The following is an 18,867-nucleotide window of genomic DNA, read 5'->3' on the forward strand; positions in this document are numbered from 1 at the left end:
GTGAGCTCTGTGGACCAGACTGAGTGACTATGGGCAGGCAAGTCCCTGAGCCCCTAAAACTTCTTAGAGGAGCGGTTTATAGAGTACAACTCAGGTGCCTATAAATTGTTGCAGCTATCAGGTGTATTTGGTAGACAGGTAAACTCATTTTTTAAAAACTAGTCATTAATTATAATTTCAAGTTTTTCTGAGATGTAAAAACTCAGCGCCTTCAGCTGTTTCTAAACTTCTTATCTCTGTTAACAACTCCCCTCCCCTCCTCGACCTCACCCCATCCCACCGCACCCCAACTCGCTTAGTCTCTCCTTACCCGAGTGCAGCACACTCTCCTTTAGGGACCTGGAAACTACTGGCGATAAGGTCAGTCGGGAATTTAGGAGGTCCTGGATGTCGGAAATAAAGGTGTGAAAAAGAAGAGCTGGAATTGTTTTGGCTTTAAGTCACCGGAATCTCCAAGGTTCCTGAAAAACCATTTGCAGCTTTTGCAAACCGCCTTAAAGTCATCAGCGCCCCACTGCGGAATTCAAAGCTAAGCTGTCACAATTGTTAACATCTTCTTTGACCAGCCTTTTTATATTTGATAATTCTTCTCTTCCGCGCCTCTTTCTTGCCAGCAGGAAGGTTCTGCTGCCTTGGTTTCAGGGAGCCCCCTTGACAGTGAACTGTCCCTTCGCGTGCAGAAGTCGGGGTAAGTGCTCTCAGCTCGCCTTCCTTGCAGGGTGAGTAGGTTTTGCGGTTAGAAAGCGGAGCGTGGGGGTGGGGAGGGAGAGTAACAATTTTGGAAGTCCCTGTGTGTTATCTGGAAAGTTAATGACGCTTCAGGTTCTAGGTTGAGCCCAGTGACCGCCTCGCCTGGACAGCTGGCCCCGGGGCGAGTGCGGAGCCGGGCGGCCTTCGGCCCCACTCGGGAAACCCAGCTTCCGCGAGGGCGCCGGGGCTGCGAGTCTTGCGAGCCGCGTCCACGCGGGACCGGGCGTCCTCGCGAACGCCTGCCAGTAGCGCTCCCTGGGACCGCGCGAGGTCCGGGGTGTGCCCTTGGGGGCCCTCCCACTCTGGTCAACTTTCCCGGCCCCAGGGCCGGGGGAGGCGCCTCTCCCGGCGGGCACGCGCGGGGTACTTAAGGGCGGCTCTGCGGGGCCGGCGGCAGTCGGAGCGCGCGGCGGCGCGGAGCGGAGCGGGAGGAGGGGCATGGAGCCGCCACGGGCCTGCTGAGCTCCGGAGCGCGGCCGCAGGCGGCACGGTGAGCACGGGCCGGCCGGCACCCAGGAGGGGCGAGCCGCGCGGGGCTGCGCCGGGGCCGGGGCGCGCCGGACGCCAAGGGTGCCTCTCGCTGAGCCCCCCGCACCCCGCCAGCTCCCAGCCCTGCGGGCGCGGCGTCCGGCGCAGGGAGGCGGGCTGGGGGCGGTGGCAGCCCCAGGCTTCCCAGCGGCCGTTCCGCAGCCCCCTCCCAACTGACCCCTCCTCCCTTTCTTCCTGCATCCTCTCCTTCAGCCTCGCCTCCTTCCTCCCTGGCGGCTCCTGTTTTGTGAATGAATTAGGAGGCGGACGCTGGTGCGGGGCTCCTGGCTGGTTGGGGAAACCCTCCCTCGCACCTTCCACGACCTCCCGGGGGTTCGCACCTGTCCGGGCACCAAGGTACCAGGCGCCCAGTTTCCTGGGGGTCGGCTGGGCCGCGGCAGCACGTGTCCGGTGGTCTGGGCTCCCCTTCCCTGGCCGGCTCAGAGGGACCAGGAGGGTGGCTGGGCACAAGAGGAGCCCCGCTGGGCGCACAAGTTTCCCTGCCGCTGCTTGTGGCCGTGCCGAGGGGCGCACCTGTCAGCGGGAGAGACGCTGCACACCAGCAGCCCCTCAAAGTTTCGGAGGCTGGGTGGAGAAGCGTGCGTCCTTGGCTGGGGGTTCTCCTTGCGTCGTCCCAGGAGCTGGACTTGAGAGCGCCCCCAACCTTATGCCCTTGAAAGCCGAGTGCGTGTTAGTTTGCTTGGGCTGGGCTCTCGTGGAGGACCTAAGGGCTTGAGGAGGTGGCGGTCCAGGCTGTAGGATCACCCTGGGCCTCTGCCGGCTTGGGGTGACACAGTCCCCCGCCCCCGGTCTAGGCAGGAGGACCTTAACCACAGCTTGCAGCAGCGCCTGACTGCACGTGGGGTATCCGGCTGCGAGACATTTTGGGGGCCTGTATTTGGGGGTGGGGGGAGTAACCGGGGTAATGCCTCTGATTCCTGCGGGGGAGGGGTCCCGCCTAGGGAAGGAGAGGGCCGGCGACATCGGAGATGCGCCTTTGTCTACAGGCACACTTTGCCAAGGTAGCTGGTGTTCTGGAAGAAGAGTAGGGCCTGGTCCGACTGGGATTCCTTGGGTTTTCGGTCCTTCCTGGTTGGGTCGTGGGAAACCAGCACGTGGGTGTGGCCGGTGCCGCCTTTGCCAAGAGGCGAGGCTCGAGTGGGGACGAGAAGGGTGGCGAGTTCGTTCGCGGCTGCTTTGACCTGGTGGGCGCCGCCTTCGGCACTGCACCGAGGCGGGGCGCCAGCGCCCAGGTTGCCAGGCTGGCCTTGGCGCCTTCTTCCCCTGCCCAGAGCGCAGGCAGGCAGGGGGCCGCCGCACCCCTTCAGCACGTAAGCTCCGGAGGGGAATGGGGGCGCTCCTGGGCTGCGGATGCAGGCCTGGGTACTCCTGGGCCACAGACGCGAGCAGAAGGGTGGGACTAGGAAGGGCTGAGAGTCCTGCGAGGGAAGCACCCGGCGGGCTCTCAGGACGATGGGGCAGAGTGCCCAGAGGCCGCGCTTCCCGGAGAGGTAAGGCTGCCAACAGCTCTTTCCTGGCCAAAGCTGCTGGAAGGCTGCTGGTGCCTGAGTCTCAGGTAGACTTAGGCAGTGACTGTATTTCTCTCCCCTTCTATGTGAGAGGCGTCCCGACAGGAAAGTATGTTTTTGGGGCTCCAGACCTAGAGTTGGAGCAAGCTTGGAAGTGAGGCATCATGTCTGTAGAACTGAGTGAACATGGGGTTCTCTAGATCAGGCAGCTGGCAGAGAGGGGATGGGGTGGGTCAGAATGGGAGGGTGGGCAGCCATCCTTGTCACCTCTTCTTTCCCCTCCCTCACATCCCTCTCCCCACCTGCTCTGGAGGAAACCACAGTCAGCCTCATCATTAGGGTAGCTCATCAGGGCCGTGTTTCCATTTTTCGGGAAATGACTTACCTGAGATATGAAGGAAGAAACCAGTAGAACTACCATTGTTCTATGGGGAGACCAAGTCTCAGATAACTGGGGCAAGGTCAGACAGCCAGGAAGCACAAGCACTGTCTTAAACCCAATTCTCTGGTGCCACATCCTGGGCTCTTATAAAATAAAGCTGTTTGCAACAGGGCAGATGTTAGGGGCCCTGACTTAGTTGAAGATGGAAGCTGGGCATTGTTTCCAGGAGTGGCTGGGCAGGGGGACAAGCACAGAGATGCATGCTGCACGGGCACTAGGACCAAGCGGATTGGGCGCCCAGGCAGCCACCGTGGAGGCTGCTGCAGTGGTGGCTGCTGCTCCCTTTGCGCTCTTTAGCGCTGGGCTCCAGGAGGCTGTCCACTCCCCAGCTCACATTTCCTGCTCTGTTTCTCCCACTGCTTTCCCTTTCTTTCCTGCCTTGCAAGTAGAAGGTGAGAAAGCGGAGGACACAGGAAAGTTTCTCTGAGTAATACTGTCTTGAGAAAGGGAAGCTCCTGCTACACCCCCACCCCCCCGCCCCATGCCCCTTTGTTTGCTGTTTCTTTTCCTCCTGTACTTTCTTCTTGAGTCTTAGTGGTGGCTGTGCTTTACCGGTGAATATCCTCTCTAGGAGTGGGTGCAGGGCGGGAGGAAGCTCTTAGGCCACTGGCTGCCTCCCTGGCCCTCAGGTGCCCAGAGTGCCTCAGGCTTAACCCCCTGAAGCTTACCTCTTCAGCACTTTGGGCCAGGTAGAGCCCACTTCTGCCACCTACCAGCCAGCTATCACGTAACCCTTTGAGCCCTGGCTTGTCAGACAATAATCAGTGCTACTCTAAGGGCTTTGTATGTGTCGCCCATTTAACCCTCAAAGATGCCGTGAGGTTAGTCCTGCAACCCACATTTTACAGTTGGTGTGACTAAGGAGGCACAGACAGCAAGTGGCAGAGCTGGGATCTGAACTCCAGTAGTCCAGATCCTGAGTCTACCAAGTCTTAGTCATGCTTAGTAAGCGGTAACGGTTTTGATTAGTAGGTCATTCCCACTGGTAATAAAGAATGCCGATGCTCCCAGACTGGAAATGCTGCTTCCTTCCTGACCCTCCATCTCCTGCCTTCTCCCGCCAGATGCCGGTGCAGCTGACGACAGCCCTGCGTGTGGTGGGCACTAGCCTGTTTGCCCTGGCAGTCCTGGGTGGCATCCTGGCAGCCTATGTGACAGGCTACCAGTTCATCCACACGGAAAAGCACTACCTGTCCTTCGGCCTGTACGGTGCCATCCTGGGCCTGCACCTGCTCATTCAGAGCCTGTTTGCCTTCCTGGAGCACCGGCGCATGCGGCGAGCTGGCCAGGCCCTGAAGCTGCCCTCCCCGCGGCGGGGCTCAGTGGCACTGTGCATCGCCGCATACCAGGAGGACCCTGACTACCTGCGCAAGTGCCTGCGCTCAGCCCAGCGCATCTCCTTCCCTGACCTCAAGGTGGTCATGGTGGTGGACGGCAACCGCCAGGAGGACGCCTACATGCTGGACATCTTCCATGAGGTGCTGGGTGGCACCGAGCAGGCCGGCTTCTTTGTGTGGCGCAGCAACTACCATGAGGCGGGCGAGGGTGAAACAGAGGCCAGCCGGCGGGAGGGCATGGACCGTGTGCGGGACGTGGTACGGGCCAGCACCTTCTCATGCATCATGCAGAAGTGGGGAGGCAAGCGCGAAGTCATGTACACGGCATTCAAGGCCCTCGGCGATTCTGTGGACTACATCCAGGTAAGGGTGCCTCCCTAGGAGCCTGTATACATGGGGATGTGGCCGGCCAGCCAGGCAAACTCTCCTCCAAGAATCTGAGGTCTGGTCTAGGTCCCTTGGGTTGTGCACACACCTCTACACTTAAGGCAACAAGGCATAATGGTTCTGAACAGCCTGGGGTCCAAAAGACCTGAGTGGAATCCCTGTTCGCCGTTACGCAGCTCTGTGATGTGGGGCAGATCGCTAACTGCTGTCCCAATAATAATAGCAAATCAGTGTACAGCACAGTGGTAGGTACTTATTTATTTTTGAGACAGTCTCACTCTGTTGCCCAGGCTGGAGTGCAGTGGTGCAATCTCAGCTCACTGCAACCTCTGCCTTCTGGGTTCAAGCTGTTCTCCTGCCTGAGTCTCCCGAGTAGCTGGGTTTACAGGCTTACACTGCCACATGCAGCTAATTTTTTTGTATCTTCATTAGAGACAGAGTTTCACCATATTGGCCAGGCTGGTCTCAAATTCCTGCCATTGTGATCTGCTCACCTCAGCCTCCCAAAGTGCTGGGGTTACGGGTGTGAGCCACCACATCCAGACTTATTTATTTTAAAAGAGAGAGGGTCAGGCCGGGCGCGGTGGCTCAGGCCTGTAATCCCAGCACTTTGGGAGGCCGAGGTGGGTGGATCATGAGGTCAAGAGATGGAGACCATCCGGTGAAACCCCATCTCTACTAAAAATACAAAAAAATTAGCTGGGCATGGTGGCGCATGCCTGTAATCCCAGCTACGCAGGAGGCTGAGGCAGGAGAATTGCCTGAACCCAGGAGGCAGAGGTTGCGGTGAGCCGAGATCATGCCATTGCACTCCAGCCTGGGCAAAAAGAGTGAAACTCCGTCTCAAAAAAAAAAAACAACAAACAAACAAACGAGAGGGTCTCCCAGTTTGTACTCCTAGGCTGTAGTACAATGGCTGTTTAAAGGCATGATCAATATGCACTATAGCCTTGAACTCTCCCAGCCTTGGGCAATCCTCTCACCTCATCCTCCCTAGTAGCAGCAACTGCAGGCGAATGCCACTACACCCAGCTCCATGTTACTTCTCTTTTTTTTTTTTTTTTTTTTTTTTTTTGAGACGGAGTTTTGCTCTTGTTACCCAGGCTGGAGTGCAATGGTGCGATCTCGGCTCACCGCAACCTCCGCCTCCTGGGTTCAGGCAATTCTCCTGCCTCAACCTCCTGAGTAGCTGGGATTACAGGCACGCGCCACCATGCCCAGCTAATGTTTTGTATTTTTAGTAGAGACGGGGTTTCACCATGTTGACCAGGATGGTCTCGATCTCTTGACCTCGTGATCCACCCGCCTCGGCCTCCCAAAGTGCTGGGATTACAGGCTTGAGCCACCGCGCCCGGCTGTTTCTTCTCTTTTTTTTTTTTTTTTTTTTTTCCAGTTATCATTAGTTTATTATAAAAGAGAGATATGGAAATTATTTACATGATGAAAGATTTCAGAACTTCAGTGGAATGGGCAGCTTCACATTGATGCCATTTCAATAGTGACTTATTTCAGTCTACGTACTTTCCAAGAATGTCACCATCTCTAAATAGGAAATAATCCTTGTCATCTAGAACTACTTTGGTGCCTCCATATTCTGGGAGAAGAACTTTATCTCCAACTTTCACGCTAACTGGTTGAATCTCTCCACCCTTTCCTTTAGAACCCGATCCAACAGCGACTACTGTTGCTTGCAATACTTTTCCTTGAGATTTTTCTGGAAGCATAATGCCTCCTTTGGTTACAGTTTCAGCAGCACTCCTTTCAACCAATACTCGGTTAAAGAGTGGGAGAAACTTTCTAAACGCCTGTCCTGCCATGACTCCCTCAGCCTCAGACTCGTACTCTGCTCTGGCGCACCGTGGCAAAGAGAGACCCGCGATACGGCCCTCCCGACACGTGAAAAGGCCACCCAGCGTGCAGGCGCCCTCGCCCCCGTTACTTCTCTTTTGAGACGGAGTTTCGCTCTTGTTCCCACAGGCTGGAGTGCAGTGGCATGATCTTGGCTCACTGCAACCTCTGCCTCCTGGGTTCAAGCAATTCTCCTGCGTCAGCCTCCTTAGTAGCTTATAGGCGCCTGCAACCAGGCCCAGCTAATTTTTTGTATTTTTAGTAGAGACAGGGTTTCACTATGTTGCCCAGGCTGTTCTCGAACTTGTGACCTGAGGCGATCCACCCACCTCAGCTTCCCAGAGTGCTGGCTTTACAGGCGTGAGCCACCACGCCCACCTTCACTTTAGTTCTTTTAATCCTCATAACACTCCCAGGGAGTACCATTATCTCCACTCATAGAAGGTGAAAGCAAAACACAGAGAAGCTAAGTAACTTGCCTGATGTCCCACTGCTAGTAGGGTGCAGAGCCAGGATTTGCACCTAGGCCATCTGTCTCAAGTCTATCTCAAGTCTTTTTTTTTTTTTTTTTTTTTTTTTTTGAGATGGAGTTTCGCTCTTGTTACCCAGGCTGGAGTGCAATGGCGCGATCTCGGCTTACCGCAACCTCCGCCTCCTGGGCTCAGGCAATTCTCCTGCCTCAGCCTCCTAAGTAGCTGGGATTACAGGCACGCGCCACCACGCCCAGCTAGTTTTTTTGTATTTTTAGTAGAGACGGGGTTTCACCACGTTGACCAGGAGGGTCTCGATCTTTCGACCTCGTGATCCACCGGCCAAAGTGCTGGGATTACAGGCTTGAGCCACCGCGCCCGGCCTTATCTCAAGTCTTTTACTGTGGTGCAGCACTGCCTCAGCACTGGCAACATGGTGCTGAATCTCTTCACAAAGAAGCGTGGTGAAAAGCAAAAGAAACCATCCTCAGAAATACTCAAAATATTCTAGTAATGGCCAAAAAGTCCCATTCTTCCTAGTGTCAAAGTCGTGGCTGGGAGGTGAGAGACACAGGTGCGAATGACTAGCTTCATTTTGTAGCAGCATTGGCAGGGCCAGGACCCTGATTAAACTCTGCCCAGCTTTGGTCAAAGCAGTCACCGACATAAGCTTGGAAATTGTATTAGGTTGACATGGTTTCCATCTTAAAAAAAAAAAAAAAATCTCAAGAGTTGAAAAGATGAAAGTCCACACATTTTGGTACAAAGTAGAAACCAAAACCTAGGTCCCTGTAGGCCAGGATTCTTTTGTTTTGTTTTGTTTTTGGAGATGGAGTCTCACTCTGTTGCCCAGGCTGTACTGCAGTGGCACCATCTTGGCTCACTGCAACCTCTGCCTTCCTAGTTTAAGCAATTCTCCTGCCTCAGCCTCCCGAGTAGAGTAGCTGGGTGTGCGCCACGACACTTGGCTAATTTTTGTATTTTTAGTAGAGATGGGGTTTTACTACATTCGTCAGGCTGCTCTTGAACTTCTGACCTCAGGTGATCCGCCTGCCTTGGCCTCCCAAAGTTCTGGGATTACAGGCGTGAGCCACCACACCCAGCCTAGGCCACGGTTCTTGACAGCATCCACGCTGCCTCTCTTCCTGACTCTGTTATCTGACTGTCCTTCTCCACGCCTGCCAGAGCAGGGTGCTGCCCATCACTTGGTCAGTGCTTGAAGGTGCAGTGGCTGTCCTGCCAGCCCACCTATGTACCAATTCAGTCTGCTGATAATATTTTGTGTCCTCTAATACTATTTTTCTCTAGTGTACCCACTTCAGATTAGCTCACTGAGATTGCGTGTCTGGCTTTTGATAGCTGTCTTTGCATAATGGTTGATGTTTATCTTTTTCTGGCTTCCTAGGCCCAGGACCTCCTCAGCCATGGAGGGAGTGAGGAGAGCCTAGCAGGCTATTTGACTGTAGTTCACTTAGGGTCATGGGACCTTGTGGAACTTTCCTGGGGACCCAAATGCTTAGGGAAGAGCCCTTGAGCCTGGCAGTGACTTTGTCATCAATTCCCTGCAAGCACAAGATCTCACCCCCGGCCCCACCATCTCCCTTTCCTGGCAGTCTGGGTTCTGGTGGATCAGCAAGCAGGCTCACACACCTGAGCTATCTCTTTACAGCCCTGGGATCACTGCATAAGGCAGCCCTGGGCCAGAGCCATAAGCGCTTGCTGGATTTCAGCCTGTCTTCCCACCACCTGCTGCAGTGGGTAGAAATCTCTCTCTTCGAGGCAGAACTCTGCCCCAGCCAGTGGGGAAATCCAGGCAGCACAGACTTCTTTCTACCCTAACCGTGCTCAGTTAGAAAGCCCTCCCTGGACTAAAAGAAGCAAAGCAGCATATAATGAATGGGCTAGGGGAGAGGAGGGAGAAGCAGCAAGACTAGCAGCAGCAGCAGTGCCGGGAGTCTTGGCCTGTAAGTGGAGGAGACTCTGGAGTCTGGCCTGAGGCTTCCTGGGCCCTTCCCAGGCATGGACCAGGATCTAAGGATGTGTCTGGTAGGGAGGTGGGAAGAAGCACATGTGAGGGACCCAGCCTGGTGCTGAGGCTGTTCTGATTCCCCTTGAGCCTTCTACTGCTTGTCTGTGGCCACCCTGTCTTCCAACATAGAGAAAGCTGGGTGGGGTTGTGTCAGAGGCAGCCTCCTTCCAGCTGGGATCTTATTCAGCAATTTTTTTTTTTCTTTTTTTTTTTTTTCTTTTTCTTTGAGACGGAGTTTCGCTCTTGTTACCCAGGCTGGAGTGCAATGGCGCGGTCTCGGCTCACCGCAACCTCCGCCTCCTGGGCTCAGGCAATTCTCCTGCCTCAGCCTCCTAAGTAGCTGGGATTACAGGCACGCACCACCACGCCCAGCTAGTTTTTTGTATTTTTAGTAGAGACGGGGTTTCACCATGTTGACCAGGATGGTCTCGATCTCTCGACCTCGTGATCCACCCGCCTCGGCCTCCCAAAGTGCTGGGATTACAGGCTTGAGCCACCGCGCCCGGCCTTATTCAGCAATTTTAATACAAGGATTTTAGGCTACTGCAGAACAGGGTTTTCGTCTATCTGTGGATCTGTTTGTTGCTCACCTAACAGTGATCACAGAGTGAATCAGGTCTGTAAATCAGTTCTCCTGCCCAGTGCTTACTGGATTCTTCATACCACTTTGGTAATTTTTTTAGAAAACAATTAAGGAGTCAGCCATTAGGGCAAGCATTGATAACCCAGGTTCCACTCATAATGGGACTACCTGTTAGAATCAGGCCATAAGCCTCTCAAGAGCTGGGCCCAGTTGGCCCTGTGGTTTGTCTGGAGGCAGCTGCTGCAGCATCCATGCCTATTTAAAGCAGCTTCCAGGGGGAGCCCTCGACCATACTGTGCCCAGTTCTGAGGTTTGGCCAAGGGAGTCTGTTAAGGGTGCAGAGACTGGCAGCCTTGTTACTGGTGTCATGGAGGTGCCTGCGAGTAGGTAAACTGGTAACCACCACTGGGCTGCAGGTTGTCCAAAGGACCACAGGCCGACTCGGGGACCCTGTGGTTAACCCTGTGGGGTCAGCTCAGGCTGTACGTAGTGTGTTAGCCCTGGCCTACCCTACTGTGCCTGTCATCTGAGTTCAGTGACATGTTCCCCTCCTCCCCAAGGACCCCAGAGAAATATTTTGAGGCCAATTCTGTGGCACCTGGCTCCATAGGGGCTAAAAACGGGTACGGTGCTAAGCATGTTTCCCTTTCCAGGCCTGACACCTACCGTCTTCAGGGTTTCTCTCTCTCAGCCTAGTAGCTGTCAAGCCTGATAGCTGAACTCTTCTTTTCCTACCTTTTGTTTTTCCTTTGGCACCTTCTGGTGGCACAGATCTCTTAGCTAGTGGCTGGAAGTGAGTCATGTGAGAGGGGGTTATGTCTCAGGCAGTGAGCAGGGATGGGGGCGGGGTGGGCAGGCCTGACGTCAGAATGGGCTGACGGCACACTCCCTCTGCAGGTGTGCGACTCTGACACCGTGCTGGATCCAGCCTGCACCATCGAGATGCTTCGAGTCCTGGAGGAGGATCCCCAAGTAGGGGGAGTCGGGGGAGATGTCCAAGTAAGATGTCACCAGGGATATCTGGGGGGAGGGGTCTGGATTTCTTCCTAATCCAATTGGATATGCCTGGGAAATGGGTGTCTTAACTGCCTAGTACTTGAGGGGAGTTTCCTCGCTGGGAATTTTCACTGACAACCAAAGATCGTGCCTCCCTCGCTGCCAACCCCTTTCCTGCTCTTCTTCCACATGAAGGGAAGTCACTTAACAGGTATGGAGAAGAGTCTATACTGTAGGAGGGGCACAGTACTTTGAGGCCTTAGATCCTAGAAGGCACTTCCTTTTTGGCCGGTGGTGCGGCAAGTAGCTCCAAAGCCAGATCTTTGAGGAGCCTTTGCTCTTAGAGAACGAGCTGAAGACCTCGGGGAAGTACAGTAAAAATTATGGGCCCAATCTGCCAGAGATACTCAAGTAGCATCCCAGGTCTCCCTAGAACTTTCCAACCACAGAAGGCTTAGGACAGGTGGGAGATGGTATATTGGCTTCTTCCCAAGCCACCACCACAGGCTGCCTCCTGAGATTGAAGGTGGTTTTGGCTGCTAGAGCCACTTAGCAGAGAATCTCTGCAGATGGGATGACACAATAGGGAGGCAGAGCTGGTGCTGGGGACAGTGACTGCGTGTGGTTGGCTCCTCTGAGCCTCAGGTTTCCCAGCTCCGAAGGAACCAATGGCCAGGAATCTGAGCAATGGGCCACAGAAGCCATGGTAAGGCCTCGTGGTCTCTGGTGTCTGTGTCCTCCAGATGTAGGTTGTTAGGTGGGGAGGCCCAGCGTCTCTATTCCCTTACAGATCCTGAACAAGTACGACTCGTGGATTTCCTTCCTGAGCAGCGTGCGGTACTGGATGGCCTTCAACGTAGAGCGGGCCTGCCAGTCCTACTTTGGTTGTGTGCAGTGTATTAGCGGGCCCTTGGGCATGTACCGCAACAGTCTCCTCCAGCAGTTCCTGGAGGACTGGTACCATCAGAAGTTCCTAGGCAGCAAGTGCAGCTTCGGGGATGACCGGCACCTCACCAACCGAGTCCTGAGTCTTGGCTACCGAACTAAGTATACCGCACGCTCCAAATGCCTCACAGAGACCCCCACTAAGTACCTCCGGTGGCTCAACCAGCAAACCCGCTGGAGCAAGTCTTACTTTCGGGAGTGGCTCTACAACTCTCTGTGGTTCCATAAGCATCACCTCTGGATGACCTACGAGTCAGTGGTCACGGGTTTCTTCCCCTTCTTCCTCATTGCCACCGTCATACAGCTTTTCTACCGTGGCCGTATCTGGAACATTCTCCTCTTCCTGCTGACAGTGCAGCTGGTGGGCATCATCAAGGCCACCTATGCCTGCTTCCTTCGGGGCAATGCAGAGATGATCTTTATGTCCCTCTACTCCCTCCTCTATATGTCCAGCCTTCTGCCAGCCAAGATCTTTGCCATTGCTACCATCAACAAGTCTGGCTGGGGCACTTCTGGCCGAAAAACCATCGTGGTGAACTTCATTGGCCTCATCCCTGTGTCCATCTGGGTGGCAGTTCTCCTGGGAGGGCTGGCCTACACAGCTTATTGCCAGGACTTGTTCAGTGAGACGGAGCTAGCCTTTCTTGTCTCTGGAGCCATCCTGTATGGCTGCTACTGGGTGGCACTCCTCATGCTGTATCTGGCCATCATTGCCCGGCGATGTGGGAAGAAGCCAGAGCAGTATAGCTTGGCTTTTGCTGAGGTGTGACATGACCCCCAAGCAGAGCGGGTAAAGTGCAATGGGTAAGGGAGGGAAGGGGAACAGAAGAAGAAAAGATGGGGTGGGAGGGAGGAGGGAGTGCTGTGTTTTAGTCTCTTAATGGTCCAAAGGACACATCTAAAATGCAAAGAATGGTGATGTAGTGTGGCCTGGAAGCTCTGCTTAGAGGAGGCAGCACTGATCCCCAGGTGCAGGGCAGGAGCGGCTTCTGTGTTTCCAGGCTGCCTGTCTGCTTACATCTGCACATAGGCAGTAGCCTCCCCCTGGGCTCCAGAGGGCACTCAGAAGTGTGCTAAGCCAAGTAAGTCCCATTTAGTGGCAGCTTGTGATAGGTACCTGAGTAATGGCAACCTGTGGAAAGAGGTTCTCTCAGCCCATCTGAACACAACCAGAGGTGGCAGGAGAATTTCTACTGAGCGAGCTGGGCTGGTTATTGTATGTTACCCCCACCCCACCCCTAAGTAGTCATCAATGCAATAAGATTGCGCCTGAGATACAAGTCCCAGAAGGCTGATCTTTGGGCATCAGAAAACAGGGTCCAGGAATGGTGCTTTATGTGAGATACTCCACTCCACATCAGCATTCCAGGGATGAGCCAAACCAGCAGGGAGTTAGCACTGAACTGCTTTTAAAAATGTACACTGAAAAGGAAAGTTTGCCAGGAGGAACAAAGAGATTGTGGTGGTGCTAAAGGAGGCCATAAGCTATATGGAGGCCTTGCGTGTTCCACCTGGAAATTGCTCAGACGTCTAGATGGGCTCTTAGCTTGTCTGTGATCTCTGCTGGGAAGATAAAAAGATTAAGCCCCAACATGTTCAGAAAAGAAGTGAAGTCTTGGTATTTTAACCTGTATACTCTGAATTCCTCTCAAATTCAGCTCTGATCTGAGGCTAAGACGCTCACTTCACCTTCTTCAAAGGCAGTTTTTGAGGTGTAACGGCAGTCACCTCTTCTACTGGGTAAGGTTTTCAAGGTAGCAACTGGGGCACAGCCCAGGCTCTTATAGAACCCTACACAGGAGGCAAGCCTGTTCTCGGAACATATGGGAACTATGAGGAGCCTCTGATCAAATTGGCTACAGTCTTGTAGCTGCTTGGACAGATTCCTTGGCAGTCGGGTTAGCATGTGTGACGTTCAGGCTACTGTTCTTGACAATCATCTCCAATGGAAAGCTTTTCAGTGTTCCCAAAGTGAACTCTCAAATCCAAAATGGTTATCTTTAAGACCATCCATTCTCCTCAGTGGCTTCTCCAGGGAATTCTTACAGCCAAGTTGTGACAGTCACTGCACATTGCTTGCTTCTTTCCAGAAATCAAACTAGGAGATGAAACTGGTTCCTGCATCCTAAGGTTCTTGCTTTCTCTCTTCTGTGGCTGTTTTCCCTCTGCTGCTTTTGGGGAATGAGGGAAAGCCATAGTCCAGTGACTTGCAATTCCATGCTGTTCTCAGCTTTTGAGTTTAAAACCTGGGATCCTAAGCCTTTGACTTAGAGGTTGCTTGCTTGCCCTCCAAATGTCGTTTCTGAAGGGCCAGCTAGCCCGTGCAGAACCAGCACTAACATGGACAGCAGCAGAGAGGACAAGCCTCTAGTGTACCGAGGTGTTTCCTACAAAGACGCGAAGCGTGCTCTGAGCCACAGATGGGCAAACTCTGGTGCTTTTCTTCATCTCCCATGAACTCAAGGGTTTTCCAGGTGTAGCTAACAGTTGCCACATCACACAGACTTTTGAGTTTCTGCTAAGACCGGTGGTTGACATAGGACCCAACCCACGAAAGCTGGAAGGCAGCAAGCATTTGCTAAGGCAGCTGCTCCAGGCAATCATTCTGCTGGCCAAGAAGTAAACTATTTTGAGCATTAGAATGGAGGAAATCCGGTCAACCAAGTGCAGAGTTCAGACTTCACTAAGGGCTTTTCTTCAGCATTTACTTGAAGATTAACGTAGGATGACAGGCTCTCCTGCTGTCCTGCCGTCAGCTCTGCCTTGCACTGTGGTCAACTTTCCTCAAATCAAAAATAGGCAGGTACAGGTAGTAGGCTCACAACGTTTGACCTCGACTGGTTTTTCTAAGTTATTTTGTGTATTTTTCAGCAGCAAAACCAAACTGGGTCTTCAGCTTTATTCCCGTTTCTGGCAAGGGAAGAGCCTTTATACAACTGGATGCATTTTGGTTTTTCCTCACTGAGAATTCTAATCCTCTTTTGTATTGTTTTTACAATAATTTGTAAACATATTTATTTTTACCTGCTTTTTTTTTTTTTTAACTTTTCAGGTCAAGTTTTTTATACTGCACTTGTCAAAATAAAGATTCTCACATATGCTGGTTATCTCTGAACTACTATTCTGTACTTAATGAAAGCTAGCTCTTTATTCCAGTTTCAAAAGAGGGACTTAAAAGTTTTGTCGAGGGGACTCAAGACTGGGCAACATGTCCATTCTGGTAAGTGTACACCCAGGGGGCTTCACTTTCAGTGTAGAGGGTCTTTGGTGAAATAACTGGCAGATGAATGAGCCCTTGCTAAGGCTAAAAACCAAAGCCTGCTTCCTCTTGGAGCAAAAGTGTTTTAGCTGACAAAATGTAAGACTCCCGCCATGATAAAACAAAAGCAGAGTAAACTTCCTTCCCTATCAATCAAACAGGTAATAAAACAGAGTGACACCAGCAGCCCTCTCATCCCATTTATTAAAGAAACAGTAAGAAAAGATACAATGCAAGAAAACCACCAACCATCCTTTCACATCAGGCTGAACAAAGCACAGTGATTTATTCCCTTCATTCCCCCACCCCCACCCCAATTCCCATATTCCCATCCACATCAGTTTAAATTTTTGAGGTTCTTTGATTGGGAGTACCAGTAAGGAGGGAGTTGGATGAGTAGAGGAGCCTTAAATCTGGCCACCTCTAAATCCCAGGAAAAGAGAGGTGCAGGCACAGTCAGTCAACCAGAAACTGCATTTGGTGGGTCTTTGAAGTGGTTGTCCATCTCCCTGTTCTGTGTTCAAGCCCCCAGGGAAAGGTATGGCAGTAGAGGATGACCAGGTCCAAGCTGCCCAGGTCAGAGCTATAGAAGCATGATCTGTTCACCAACACCACGTTTCTAGAGAGCAGTGAGCTGATTCTCCAATGCTGAGCAGGGGACTACATGTGAACTGGGACCTGCAGGCCAATGTATCCCTGAGGAAAAGTCCACAAGAACAATTCAAGAAACTAGTAAGAAACAATGGGCAGAAAGCTGCAGGACAAAAGCACAGGAGGCTTCTGGGAGCTGGAGATCCTTTTTCTCAAGGCCAGGATTATTCCCACCTGCCACAGTTCACATGCCACAAGTAACATCTCACCTTCAGTCAAGAAAAACGCAGAAGAAAAAGATGGCTCATTTGAACTTGAGCCTCAGCTATGTTCTTCAGACTGTAGCTCCACAACTACCCTTTTACCTAAGAGACTGCCCCTGACAAGAACCACAGTGCCTAGAAACCAAGGTGGTCCTGGAGGGAAAATGGTGTTTAAGGGGGTAACATTCCATTTGGGTATATTGCAGCCATTGGACCCCCTGGTCTAGGGAAAGCAGCTGGGTTTGTGCCAGGGAGGCTCCCCACTCTGGGAAATGGGACCAAATTCTTGCCTGCAGGGCCATTCATCCTTGGAAAGGAAGCTGGGTTGAGACCCAGGGTCCCAGTTGGCCTTGCAAAAGGAGCTGGGTTGATACCCATAGGGCCTGCTGGAGAAGAGCCCAGGTGCCCGGCAGCTGACCTGGGGAAAGCAACTTGACCAGAGCCTAATGGGCCAGTAGACCTTGGGAAGGTAGTTGGACTTGGACCCTGCAGACCAGCAGCCCTTGGGAAGTTACCTGGGTTGGGGCCAAGTGGCCCAGAGGCTCTTGGGAAAACTGTTGGATTTGAGCCCTGGAGGCCAGCAGACCTTTGGAAGGTAGCTGGGTTTGATGCCAATGGGCCAGAAGATTGAGAGAAGGCAGATGAACCCACTCCCCTGGGAAACGGATTGGCATTTACCCCCATGGGGCCACTTGGCCTTGAAAAATGAGCCGAATTAGGGCCTATAGGGACAGGAGCCCTTGACATGGGAGATGGGTTTGGCCCTGTAAGGCCAATTCCCCGAGAGCCAGGACCTGAGTTTGGGCCCATGGGGGCAGGTACTCTTGCCATGGAAGATGGGCTTGGGCCCATGTTTCCAGAAGGCTGTGAGAAAGAAGCTGAATTTGCTCCTAAAAGACCTGCTGCTCTAAGAATGGGGGCAAGATCGAGGCCTTGAGGTCCAGCCATTCTTAAGTTAAGACCAGATCCTGTGCCCAAGAGGCCACCTGCTCTGGCATCTAGATTAGGGCTTGGGCCCAGGCCACTTGGTCTTAGGTTGGGCCCAAGGCCTGAGCCTGTAAACACACCTGACCTGGGGGCAGGGTTTGACCCTAAAAAGCCTGATCTCAGATTGGGGTTTGATCCTGGGCCCAGGCCAACTGGCCTAGGATTGGGAGGACCATTCCCAGAGCTCAACACAACACCTGCTCTCAGGTTAGGTCCAGATCCGGGGCCCATGGGACCACCACTTCTGGGGTCAGGACCTGCTCCCAGGAGACCACCTGCTCTTGGGTTGGACATAGGACCTGATCCTGGGAGACCACCTAACCTGGGGTTAGACAGAGGCCCTGGGCCTGGAAGACCCCCTGTCCTAGGGTTTACCACAGGGCCTTGGCCCGGGGCTGGCCCCAAGAGGCCACCAGGCCTTGGGAAAGAAACTGCACCTGTGCCAGTGGGATTCATCCCTCTTGGAAAAGAAGCCATGCTGGGGTCACGAGTACCAGCTGGGAAAGGTGCTGGATTTGAAGCCAATGAGCCTGATGAAGCTGGAAAAGGAGATGGGTTCCTTGGAAATGGAGCCAGATTTCCACCAAGAGAACCGGCCGCCATAAGGAAGGGATCTGAGTTCACACCCAGTGGGTGGCCTGTGTTCAGAACAGGACCTCCCTGTGGTCCCAGGGAACCGTTGAGCCGTCCTCGAGGTGGCAGCGGAGCACGAGTCCAAGGAGTTGGCCGCTCTCTAGGGAAAATCCGAGGTTCTTTCATACTTTCTTGGGGACGTTGGTGATAATGGGCTTGGGACGGATTTTGAAAAGGATCTTGTCTTTGATGAGTGCTGTCACCAGATACTGGGTGCCAGTCTCGCGGCAAAGCTCATCACAGTCCTGATCCCCAGGAGTGTGTTTGACAAGGACTGCAAAAGGTTTCTCCAGGTGGATGATTTTCCCATACAGGATATGATGCCCCACGATCAGCACAGGGATTCCCTTTGGCAGAACAAGAACAAGATTCCTGAGGTTCAGGTCAAGGCCATAACACTCAGGTGCCTCCTAAAGCTGCTCTTGGCAGGATATGCTGGCACCTCCACTCCCTGGTCTAGCTCTTGCCATTGTTGAGCAGCCACACTGGACGACCCACCCGTATGCCCTTTTTACTCTTTCTAGCCCCATATAAGAGTATTTCCACTTTCAGAAATGTGAGCTTTCTAGATTCCCCAAATTAAATTTCCCTGCTACTGTAGAGGTAGGGGGAGAACAAGCAGAGAGCATCACAGATTAGCTAGACCCTGAATAACAAACCTGAGGCAGTCCTCACTCTGGGTCCTGGGAGCACCACCTTGGTGTAGCCTGCTTTCCTGAGGCATTAGGCAGGGAAAGAAAAGCCCCCTCACCTCAGTGGTGTAATGTAGGTCTCCCAGGAGGTTTCCAGCTAATCCAGTGCTGTAGCGAGCCTCGATTTCCCCCTGTAGCTCCATCAGCACCCATTCTGCCAGGCCTCCAGCCCTCGCACTGCAAGCAAAGGGCTGGCGGTTACAATATTTTTGAGGGGTGAAGGATGAATAGTGTCCTACACCACCATTCAAGGTCCAAAGGACCTCTGTCGGACATAAATTCTTGGGAAATTGGGCAGTGCTAATAAGGATGAATAGTGTCCTACACCATCACTCAAGGTCCAAAGGACCTCTTGGTCGGACATAAATTCTTGGGAAATTGGGCACTGAACTAGAGATGAGAATGCAAGGATTTGTGCAAGATGCACCTAAGGACCCTGATTCTTCCAGAAACATCTCACACCTCTATAGCTCGCACCATTTCAAGACAAATTTTAAAATCTCAAAATGTGCTCACCTGGAAATAACAATTTGCACCATGAGCTTTCTGTCTTTAAAATATCAAGTGAAAACAAGCTGTAGAGAAAAAAAGAAAAAGA

General features: G+C 52.9%; 3 protein-coding genes and 1 pseudogene across 13 annotated transcripts in view; 1 reads left to right on the forward strand and 3 right to left on the reverse strand.

The window, feature by feature from the left end:
• HAS3 (hyaluronan synthase 3) overlaps nt 1-18,867 on the forward strand; it is a 113,182-nt gene that overhangs the window by 90,214 nt on the left and 4,101 nt on the right. For 3 of the 10 annotated variants that reach the window (XM_039473969.2, XM_074405431.1, XM_074405434.1), the window contains exons 7-10: nt 615-688; nt 4,314-4,949; nt 10,801-10,902; nt 11,690-14,951. In XM_039473969.2, coding sequence (XP_039329903.1) covers nt 4,314-4,949; nt 10,801-10,902; nt 11,690-12,613 — 1,662 coding nt within the window. In that variant the 5' untranslated portion in view covers nt 615-688 and the 3' untranslated portion in view covers nt 12,614-14,951. The other 7 variants (XM_039473972.2, XM_010350697.3, XM_074405449.1 and 4 more) reach the window with 5 other exon arrangements.
• Nucleotides 6,332-6,849, reverse strand: LOC120366015 (10 kDa heat shock protein, mitochondrial pseudogene; annotated as a pseudogene). Its single transcript, XR_012514668.1, has one exon. The product of XR_012514668.1 is annotated as a 10 kDa heat shock protein, mitochondrial pseudogene (transcript).
• DERPC (DERPC proline and glycine rich nuclear protein) lies at nt 16,129-17,703 on the reverse strand. Its single transcript, XM_039473996.2, has one exon. The coding sequence runs from the start codon at nt 17,701-17,703 to the stop codon at nt 16,129-16,131; it is 1,575 nt and encodes a 524-aa protein (XP_039329930.1).
• On the reverse strand, nt 17,700-18,848 carry CHTF8 (chromosome transmission fidelity factor 8). Its single transcript, XM_039474006.2, has 3 exons — nt 18,786-18,848; nt 18,329-18,446; nt 17,700-17,924 (listed from the first exon to the last, which is right to left on the reverse strand). The coding sequence occupies exons 1-3, from the start codon at nt 18,806-18,808 to the stop codon at nt 17,700-17,702; spliced, it is 366 nt and encodes a 121-aa protein (XP_039329940.1). The 5' UTR covers nt 18,809-18,848.

Source organism: Saimiri boliviensis, chromosome 1 (genome assembly GCF_048565385.1).
Source record: "Saimiri boliviensis isolate mSaiBol1 chromosome 1, mSaiBol1.pri, whole genome shotgun sequence".
Taxonomy (NCBI): Eukaryota; Metazoa; Chordata; class Mammalia; order Primates; family Cebidae; genus Saimiri; species Saimiri boliviensis.